The sequence below is a fragment of the Cebus imitator genome, unplaced genomic scaffold, assembly GCF_001604975.1.
Source record: "Cebus imitator isolate Cc_AM_T3 unplaced genomic scaffold, Cebus_imitator-1.0 Scaffold145, whole genome shotgun sequence".
Classification (NCBI taxonomy): domain Eukaryota; kingdom Metazoa; phylum Chordata; class Mammalia; order Primates; family Cebidae; genus Cebus; species Cebus imitator.
In genome coordinates, this window is record NW_016107460.1 from 4,168,699 (window position 1) to 4,179,000 (window position 10,302).

Consider the following 10,302-nt stretch of genomic DNA (forward strand, 5'->3'; position numbering starts at 1 on the left):
TGAGGGCGTGGCCTGAGCTGTGTCCGGACGAGGGGCCTGAGGGCGTGGCCTGAGCTGTGTCCGGACGAGGGGCCTGAGGGCGTGGCCTGAGCTGTCTCCGGATGAGGGGCCTGAGGGCGTGGCCTGAGCTGTCTCCGGATGAGGGGCGTGTCCACCTGGTGCTTGGGTGAGGTCCTGCAGCAGCAGATCTAGGCTTCAGTGGATGGAGCCAGGACGGGATGGGCTGATCAGGGAAATCTCGACCGCATTTCAGGGGAGGAGCCCAGGAGGCAAGGAGCTGAGCGGCGGTGGAGGGGCTTGGGGGGCGACTGCCCAGATCAAGCCCCCCCAAGTAAGGCCCGAGAGGCGGGGGCTTCAGAAATGAAGTTCCTGGAGACTCTGGCCCATGCTGTGTCCTTGACCTGGGAGGAGGAGCGAGCGGGAGCACTCGCGAGTGTGGACGGCCCTTTCCTCCAGGGAACTTTGGATTCGCCGGGGTCGGAGCGGGGCTGGGGCCCCGAGAACCCGAGTCCGAAACCTCCCGTGCGTGGCCCTGGCCGGGCTCTCCGCCCCTCGCAGCTTCAGTACCGCCCGTGTGAGATGTCGGGGACCCCTGGACTGCAGGGCCCTCAGGCTGCCAGCGCGGGCCACAGGAGTTTCGCTTCGGAGGGTCTGGGCGGGGCCGAGAACTGGTGTTTCCAGCGAAGTCCCGGGGACGCCGCGGCCGGGCGCGCTTCGCCGAGGGTCCCGCGCGGAGAGCGCCGCTCCGTTCCCCAGGCCGGGGCCCCGCGGGTTGCCGGGCAGAGCCGGGCGGCGCGCGGTCCCATTGGCGCAGGTGCGCGCGCCCCGCCCGACAGGTAGCCGCCCGCGCCTCGCCATTGGGCCGCGGCCGGGGTCCCCCGAGGATTGGCCCAGGTGGCGGCCCCGCCTCGCCCTCATTGGCCGCAGGTGCCACCGCCCGCCCCGGACCGCCCGCCCTGGGGATTGGCCACCGGCTCCACCTCGGTCCGCCATGTTCGGACACCGCCCCCGCCCTCGCCGGACGGTCCGGCCCCGCGCGCCCCGCTCCTTCACCGCGAGTCCCACCCGCCCCGCGCGCACCCCCCAGCCCCGCGCGCCGCCGGAGTTCCGCGTGGTTGGCCGGCCCGGCGCCGTCGGTCCCCCTGCGCGCTGCCTTCCGCGTTCCGCCGCGGCCCCTCCGGGCTCCCCCGCCCCGCCGCCCGGGCCCCGCGCCATGGCCGGAGCTCCCGGGGCGCCGCGCTGAGGGCGGCCGGCGGAGCGCGCCATGCCCAGCAGGACCGGCCCCAAGATGGACGGGAGCAGCGGCCGCGTCCGCCTCAAGGCGCACTACGGAGGGTGAGGCGGGAGCAGCGGCGGGAGGTGCGGGGACTGCGCCGTCGGGGCTCCTGCGCGGGGGGAGGCGGAGGCGGCGGCGGGATCGCGGCGGGCCCGGGCTGTCTCGGGAGGCCCCGCCCCCCCGAGCGTCACCCGCGGACACCCGTGGGCAGCGCGGGGCCCCTTCCCGGAGCGGGTTCCCGGCTCGCACCCGCGCCGCGCGCTCCTCCCCTGTCTCGGTCGGGGACGTTTTCGCCGGAAAGTTGGGCGGCGGCGTTCAGGCCAGAAACCTGTGGGAACGAAACGTTTCCATCAAGTTGTGGAAAGTCCTGGCGGGTGTCTCAAAATCGGCGTTTTCTCCACTTTCTCCCGTTGTTCCCGGCTGTGGGTCTCGCTTGAGGCCGAGTCCGAGGCCCCGGGGCGCGGGCGCGGCGGCTCCGGTGCGGCCCCCGGCAGGGCTCGGGGGTCGGGCGGGGACCGGGGCGTTTGGGGGCGACGGCGTGGCCGAGCTGTCGCCGGGGCTGCTGCCTGGCGGGGGCGCTGGGCGGGGTCGGAACCGGGGGCTCCTGGACGCCGGACCTCAGCTTCTGGGCCGCGCTGCGGGGGCGGAGGGGGCGCTCCGGGCGGCCGGGCTCAGGCTCCGCGGAGGGGCCGCTGTCCCCGAAGTGCGGGCGGGGGAAAGGCGGGACCCGCGAGTGTTCCTCCTCCTCCGGCGCGCGCGTCTCCAGGAGCCCCGAACTCGGACTTCGGCTCCCGCGGGGTGGCCGCTGCTGCCTGTGGGGGAGGGGAGCGGAGTGCGGGCTTCGGGTTTTAGGTTTCGCTGGGGGGTCCTGGGGATCCCGAAGGTCTTCTCCGGCCCGGCGAGCACTCAGCTCCCGCGGTGGCGGCCTGACCCCCAGAGGCAGGGACTGGCTGTGGGGCGAGGAGGGAGACGGGTGACATCTTTCCCGGGCCACGCAACTCAGGACTGTGCCCGGGAGGTCTCTGTGCCGCCCTGTGAATCTGCGGGGCTCAGCTCCTTGCGAATCTTGTCTTGGGGTCTCAGGTCAGGTTTCGGGGGCTGCTTGGCCCCTGGTTGTTGAGGAGGCTCAGTTGTCTCTTCTTTGGGAAGGTTGGGGCGTCTGCAGCCCCCCTGGCAAGCACTGGAACCCTCGGGGTGCGGTGGGGGTGAGTTTGGTGTCAGAGCTGGAAGAAAGGGATTTCTGGGGGACGGACCCCGAGGGTTCCACGGCAGCCATGTGTTCTGGCCTGGAAGTCAGCGGATTAAATGTGTCATCGTTGAGGTCCTGGCTGTCGGATTTGTCCAGGGACCTGGGCTTCTGTCTCATTCCCAGCCTGGAGCCACGACACTCGGCCGCAGGGGATGGTGCGGGGGTCAGGGGCGTCCTGGGAGGGGGTGGTCCACATCCGCAGGGCTGCAGGGGCCTGGACTCTTCTGCATTTCGGGGCGGGATTCCCAGGATCAAGTCTCGGGGCAGCGCCCCCAGAGTTCTGGGCCGGCCCATCCTCCCTCTCCCCTGCTTCGGCCCCTGGGAGCACTTTGGTTGTGGAGCGGGTGTAATTCCACCCGATGACTCTGGTTTCCCCGGCTGGAGAGACCGAGCTCCCACCCCTTCCTCTTTCCTCTCTTCCCGGACTCTCTCCCCTCTCTCCCCACCCCCTCCTCTTCCTCCCTCTTTCCCTGTTGTTTTCCCTGCTCTTCCCCCTCTCCCCCTCTCCCTTCCCTGCTGTACCCCTTCCTTCACCTTCCTCCCGTCAGCCCCTCCCCCACTCCCAGGGTGCTTCTCCCCTGTGGCTCTCCACCCTCTGACCATTCCTTCTCCCATCTCCCCTCCCAGGTCTGAGAGTGTGGAGTGCTCTGCTCCTCATGCCCTCTGGACACCCAGTGCCTCCCAGGGGACTGGCTGTGGGGTGGGAGACCAGGCCTCAGGGCAGTGACGCAGTTCCAGAAAGCATTTGTCAGGATCAGCACTGGGTTATGGAAAGCCGTAGAAACTCCATCCCTGGGGTGAGACGCTGCTGTCCTTGACACATGGAAGACGAGTCTCTAGGAAAAGTGGGAGCTCTTCAGTCGCCCCCATGGGGCATGGCCACCCCGTCATCTTTGCCCATCCCCACAGGGCCCTCTGGGTGCACCTGAGATCCAGTCCTCCCCCCACCGGCCCCCTGTGGCAGTTACTGAGGGGTCCCCAGGCACCTATGTTTTCAGGGAGTCTCAGGTGCCTGCCCTACTAGGGTCACAAACACTGCTGCTGGCTCTTTCCTCTTCAGCTCAGACTTTTTTTTTTTGAGAGGGAGTCTCACTCTGTCACCCAGGCTGGAGTGCAGTGGCGTGGTCTTGGCTCACCGAAACCTCTACCTCCCGGGTTCAAGCGATTCTCCTGCCTCAGCCTCCTGAGTAGCTGGGATTACAGGCACCCGCCATCATGCCCAGCTAATTTTTTGTATTTTTAGTAGAGATGGCATTTCACCATGTTGGCCGGGATGGTCTCGAACTCCTGACCTTGTGATCTGCTCGCCTCAGCTTCCCAAAGTGCTGGGATTACAGGTGTGAGCCACTGCACCCAGCCCAGCTCAGCCTTTTACCAAAACTTTTGTGTTCAGGGAGCTTCTGTGTGCAAAGCCCAGGGCTTGGTGCTGAGGCCAGGGTGGAATGGTTCAGGGCTTGGTGCTGGGGCCAGGGTGGGGTGGTTCAGGGCTTGGTGCTGGGGCCACAGAGGCAGAGGAGTCTTATCCCTGGTGGTCCAGCTGGGTGCTGGGTCCTGGATGCCCCTGCCAAGGGGCACAGAGCAGCTGTTTGATTCAGGATTGGGATGGGATTGGAGGTGGTGGCCGGACACTTCCCCAGGTGGCCCTGGGGTTTTACTGGAGCTGCCCACCTGGCCTCTAGATTGGCTGGAAACAGTGGCTTCTACCTGGGGGCAAGACTGTAGGGGGAGGGGCATGGGGCAGGAAGAGGTCAAAGGTGAAGGGCTAGCTCACTCCCCCTCTGGAGTTTCTGGTGGCTGGACTGGTGGACACCAGGTCAGGCAGAAAGCGGCGACGCCAGCTTGGGGCGAACCCAGGTGTGTGACCCCTATTCCTCACTTTTCTAATCTGCTCTGATGCTGAGGGAGGTGGTGAAGACGGAGCCAGGTTGGCCCTCATTGGAGGCAGGGGCTGGGGGGCCGGCTCCAGCAGGAAGGGGTGGGTAGCTGGGGCGTTGTCCCCCAGCCTCAGGTGGCCCAGCGTGACTGCATGAGGCCTGTGGTCCAGAGGCCTGAGCTGCTGTGCCTGGCTGTAGACGGATCGTGTGTTCTGTTTGCACTGAAGCTCTTGTCTGGGACGAGAACTTTGTTTCTGGAAACTTGTGTGACGAATTCAGATAACCCTGATGGGGAGCCAAGCGTCAGCAGAGAGCAGAGCCTATGTCTCTGTCGTGCGGGATGTCTCACAGCCCTTCAGGCTTCTTGTTAGAGGTCTGGAGCTCTTGCCCCATGCTCTTGTGGGTGTCAGAAAGTTGTAGATTTTCCTGCAATTTCAGTGTGTTTTGTGAGGGTGTGATTCCCGCTCAGAGGTTCAGGAAACACCAGCAGGGCCCACAGTGGGCTCTTCCCTCCGCAAGGGGGGTGCTCCGTGCAGGGAGCGATGGGGAATCTTGGTTCCCTCAGCAGGGAAGGCCAGCCCTCGAGGGGTGCATGGGAGTCCCTGAGCTTCTCCAGCCCCTGGGGGTGGGGTCCTGTCTCTGGCTGAATAGATAAGAGACAGTGACACACTGGAACTTGGTTTTCAAAAGGCAATGTGCCTGGGTTTCCATGATAGCTGCACAAGGGACCCAGTCCCCTGCCAGGGTCTAAAGAGGGGCCTTTCACTCTGGAATCACTTAATCCCCGGCCATGTCATGCCTGAAGGTCTGGCTTCCACTACTGGCACCGTCGGGGTCTGGGGGAGGTCTCACTGGGTTCCTTGACCTTCACGAAGCCGGCAGGCCTGAAGTGACCCGGCTGTGCCCACCCCTGGAGTCACCTGCATTTGGGTGAACTTGAACGGGTGCCCGAGCTGGTGCGGTTGCCCGGCTTCCCACAAGAGGGCGCTTTCTCTTCTGACGTTTTTTGGCCTCATTCTTTCCAGCCAGGTGGTGGGAAGCTCATGGTGGTAGTTTATTTAAACTATGCAACATTATAGCTAATGGTTCTCTTTTGTGTATGGGGCTGGGTGGGGCTGTCATATTGTCTTCGGGGAAAGTTTCGTTGATCTAATCAATGATTTGGTTAATCAGTAATCATGATTCAAGTTGATTCCAATATGCCACGTGGTAACAGGCGCCCATGTCCCCCCTGCCCCAGGGACATATTCATCACCAGTGTGGATGCCGCCACCACCTTCGAGGAGCTGTGTGAGGAAGTGAGAGACATGTGCCGTCTGCACCAGGAGCACCCACTCACCCTCAAGTGGGTGGACAGCGAAGGTAGCCCTTGTCCCTCAGCCTTGTCAGTCAGCGTCCTCAGCCTCAGGGACTTCGCCGGGGGCCTCTGTGTGCAGTCTGCTCAGCCTCTTCTGTGGGGAGACTTAAAACCCTGGCATTAAGCTTGTTGAAGCCAGAGTTTCCCCAGCAGGGATGGTGGGAAAGAGGGTGGCCGAAAATGCTTAGAGCGGACCTGGGCCCAGATGCCCCTCGGAAGGGCTGTGGTCGTGGTCCCAGGAGGTGGCTGCGGGGGGTCTCCCTGGCCCACCCTGGGTGGTTCCTCAACCCCTCCTCCGAACGTCCTTCTCATGTCCTGGGCTTTTCCGTAGGTGCCTCTGCGAGGATGGCTCTTCGTTTTCTTTTTTATTCTTCCTCACATGTTCTGTCGTACACAGGCTTTTCATTTTCTAGGGACCAAGGGGAGGGCATGTGCAGCCAGGGCCTGCAGGCTCCGTCTCCTCTCTCTTAGCCAGACACACCTCCTAAGAAATGAGGGACTGGGAGATGTCCAGAGAGACCCCTTTCTCCAGGGACCAGCAGGCAGCTGTTGGCCGAGGACAGGGCCGTGCAGGCGGAGCCTGATGGCGCTCCGGTTAGGTTGGGTGCAGCCCTGCAGGGCGTGGGTTCTGTATACCGCCGTGTCCCTGTCCAGCCGTAGACGGCGAGGAGCTTTCCCTCTGCCCAGGAGAATGTCCTCAGACCTGCTCACTGCTGAGCCCTCCAGGCAGCGCCCAGGGCTGCGGGTGGACCGACTTCTCTTCCCAGTTGTAGACTCTGAGACAGCACAGGGGCCAGGTGACTCCCGATTGTGGACGGCTGTTCTTGGACCTCCTGACCCTGCCAGGAGGTGGCCAGTCTGAGCAGTGAGACTTTGCCCCCAGACTCTTGTCCAGTGTGCTCAGGGGGCCTGTCATGGCCCCCTTTGCCTCAGGCCTTCAGTGACCTCAGCACCGTCTCCTTCCCTGCCCAGGTGACCCTTGCACGGTGTCCTCCCAGATGGAGCTGGAGGAGGCTTTCCGCCTGGCCCGTCAGCACAGGGACGAAGGCCTCATCATCCATGGTCAGTGGCAGGGTCTGTGGTGGGTGGCTCTGGGGGGCTGTTCCTGGCCATGGGTGTCTGCCAGACCACCTGGGGGGTTGGAAGCCATATAGGATCATGGTTTAAAATCCCATGATGCCAGAGGCTTTAGGGATGTCTAATGTAATGCCATTGAGTTTTTTTGCTCTTTGACATTTTATGAGCCCAAATGTGAAGAGCCCATAAGCCACTCAGAGGCTCCAGTGGCCAGCGTAGGGCCTGCGGTGTGTGCGGACAATGGGGACGGCCCCACCAGCCACCTCGCCTGCCCCGTGCTCTCTCGGCCTGACTGCAGGCCCACAGTGGTCCTCAGCTTTAAGTTCGAAGCCCCATGATGAGCTGAGGCATGGGAGGTGTGACATGTCATTTCCACTGCTTTTGGGGGCACTTTAGCTGCTCCCAGTCCTGCCGGGGGTCTGCGGGGCGTCTTTGGGGCCTGCTAGTGTGGTTCCAGCAGCTGTGGCCAGCCAGCCACATCTGTGTCCACTTCTGGCTGGCCACAGACCACTGAGCTCAAGATGGGACGGGAGCTGGGGCCGCCCACAGTTCCCGCAGGTCCATCATTCTCCTGGACAGCAGGCTACTTGGTTACAATACTTAATCTTTGTAACCCTTTACATCCATGTGGCTTTACGTTTAAAGCTTAGGCCGAGTGCAGTGCCTCATGCCTGTAATCCCAGTACTTTGGGAGGCCGAGGTTGAGGGAATCGCTTCAGTCTGGAGTTCGAGACCAACCTGGGCAACCAGCGAGACCCCCATCTCTCCAAAATTTTTTGTTTTGGCTTGGTTTTTCCGAGTCTGTGTCCCCTAGGCTGGAGTGCAGTGGTGCGATCTCCGCTCACTGCAACCTTCGCCTCCTGGTACAAGCGATTCTCCTGCCTCAGTCTCCCAAGTAGTTGGGACTACAGGTGTGTGCCACCGTGCCCTGCCAATTTTTGTATTTTTAGTAGAGACAGGGTTTCATCATGTTGGCCAGGCTGGTGTCGAACTCCTGGCCTCCCAAAGTGCTGGGATTACAGATGTGAGTCATTGTGCCCAGCCAAGTTTTAATACTTCCTAAGCATCTATTTTAATAATTTACCGTGGAAGTCCAGGGTGTATGTTAAAATCATTTTGAATTCAGTCTTGAATGTAAGGAAATGGAGTCCAGTGTGCTTTTAAAAGCCAGCTTTGAAGGTAATTGCAGTTCTTCCGCATTTTTATATCATTTAAGAACACGAATCACTAGCTTCCTCTGACAGCTTTGCGGTCCAGGTCCCTCTGATTGGCTTTTACCCTAAATTTTTCCATGGGTTTTATAAAGTCCTACGTAATGGAGCCAGGCCTGCGTGGACACACTGGGTTTCACGTCCCCCAGGAGCGGGCTCTCAGCAGTGCCACGTGGGTCTCACGTGAAGTCGCACGCTCAGTGCTCAGCCTGACTGGGGCGGGACTTCCATGGGACTGTGCTGCATGGTGGCTGCGGGGCCTGACCCTCTGTCTCTTCCTCTCTCATCCAGTGTTCCCGAGCACACCCGAGCAGCCAGGCATGCCGTGTCCGGGAGAAGACAGTGAGTACTGGGATTACCTGCGCCGGTCTTGTCGTGCCAAGGAGGTGGCAATGGTACTGTCTTTGGAGGCTTGCCCTTGTGGAGTGTTGAGGTGTGAGCGGCCGTGGTGACCGCGGGTAGGGCTTTCACTGCTGCCCATGTGTGTTCTGGCTGACAGCACCGCGTGACGGGGACTTGCTTGGCTAGTTGGTAGCATGAGAAGTCCAGGGTGCCCTGCTGTCTCCCCAGGAGGGAGAGGCCAGGTGGGAGGCTGGACACTGCTCCCATGTGGCTGCCTCAGCTCATGACCACCCAGGCCAGCTGACCGCCCCTCCTGGCCCTGCTGGCCCCTGAGCTGGGGCGGGGTCTCCTTTCGTTCTACTCTGGCTCCATTGGGAGGAGAGGAAAGAGAGTGAGTCCCGGGGACTGTGGCTTCAGAGGCAACTTCCAACTGCATCCCGGAGACCGCTGGGCCCTGAGCAGGTGGCCATACTGCCCCGGGCCGTGCATCCCATGGCTGTGTTTGGTGCGTCCCCCCCGCCCCCCCGCAGCGTCTGTGCTATGCCTTGTTCATTGTGTGGGCAGGAGCTCCTGTACCGAGGCCGCTGCCTGTCCGGCGCAGGGCACATGGCTCAGTGTCCTTCAGGCAGGGTGTCCCCAGCCCCTGCTGCCAGGGTGCACTCCCGGCTAGGCTCAGGCTGGATGCTGGGCGTCTGCGGTGCTGTGTTGGGTGGGAACTGGGGGTGGGAGCAGATTCAGGCCAAGAGGGCAAGTGGGCGGTGGGGGTGAGAGTCTCAGCGTCCAGTGAGAAGTTGGGGCTGAACAGAGCTTTGGCAGTGCTTACTGAAGGAGGCCCCAGGGGCCACGGGATTTCCACCTTCTCCCCGGGGACAGGGTGGCCTTGCTTCCCGGTTCCAGGTCCTCAGTGAACAGGGGTCTCTGAACCGTTGCCTGCAAGGCCGAGGAGACATCCAGAGGGGGCCCTGGCAGGAGTGAAGCGTGCGGTCTGAGGGCTGGACCTGCCCAGGGCCCAGCAGGGAGGTGCGGTGTGTTCATGGCAGGTAGACACCTGGGACGGATTTGGGAGTGTGGGGCGCGTGTGAGGAGGCGGGGGCGATGCTAGTTCCTTTGTTTAGCCCTGGTTGTACCTCTTGGAGATGGGTACCGCCTGGGCCGGGGAGACGGAGACCCCGTGTGTCCTGATGGGAGGCAGATGGAGAGGTGATGACGTGTGAGAGGTCCATGGCATGGGGTGGGAGCGACCGGGCAAGGGTGCAGGTTGGAATTCGGGGGCCGTGTTGAGAAGGTGGTGGAGGGAGGGGGAGTCCCAGGGGTAAGGGCGTCCTGGGTCCTGTAGTGCTAGACAGAGACCACACAGGCTGGAGGTCCAGGAGCCGGGGTGCTCGGCCCACGTGTCGTTTTGCTTCAGGTGGGACTGAGGCCGGCTGTGAGCTGCAGGGGCCCTGCAGGGGGTGGGTCAGGGAGAGTTTCTGAGGTGGGGCTGTTCGGAAGGTGCCTGGAGCAGCTCAGAGCAGGGCTGGGTGGGAGCAGACCCTGTGACATGAAAACCCACCTGCATGAACCCCGACCCTGGGAGGGGACGGTTGGAGACAGGTGGTCAGACCTGGGGCTTCAGGGTCCTGCTCACCCCCACAGCTGCCCCGGTGACCCACACAGCTGCCGCGGTCACCCACACAGCTGCCCCGGTCACCACCACGGCTGCCCCGGTCACCACCATGGCTGCCGCGGTCACCCCACATAGCTGCCGCGGTCACCCCACACAGCTGCCGCGATGACCCACACATCTGCCCCGGTCACCACCACAGCTGCCGTGGTCACCCCACACATCTGCCCCGGTCACCACCACGGCTGCCCCGGTCACCCCGCACGGCTGTCCCGGTCACCACCACGGCTGCCCCGGTCACCCCGCACGGCTG

At 63.1% G+C, this 10,302-nt stretch overlaps 1 protein-coding gene across 2 annotated transcripts in view; it reads left to right on the forward strand.

Moving 5' to 3' along the window:
* Positions 1 to 1,091: 1,091 nt before the first annotated feature.
* The window catches only part of PRKCZ (protein kinase C zeta), a 133,508-nt gene continuing 124,297 nt past the window's right edge, over positions 1,092 to 10,302 (forward strand). The window contains exons 1-4 of one of the 2 annotated variants that reach the window (XM_017542636.2): positions 1,092 to 1,335; positions 5,640 to 5,761; positions 6,729 to 6,818; positions 8,336 to 8,386. In XM_017542636.2, coding sequence (XP_017398125.1) covers positions 1,265 to 1,335; positions 5,640 to 5,761; positions 6,729 to 6,818; positions 8,336 to 8,386 — 334 coding nt within the window. In that variant the 5' untranslated portion in view covers positions 1,092 to 1,264. Of the gene's footprint in view, positions 1,336 to 5,615; positions 5,762 to 6,728; positions 6,819 to 8,335; positions 8,387 to 10,302 lie in introns of both variants that reach the window. The other variant, XM_017542635.2, reaches the window with a different exon arrangement.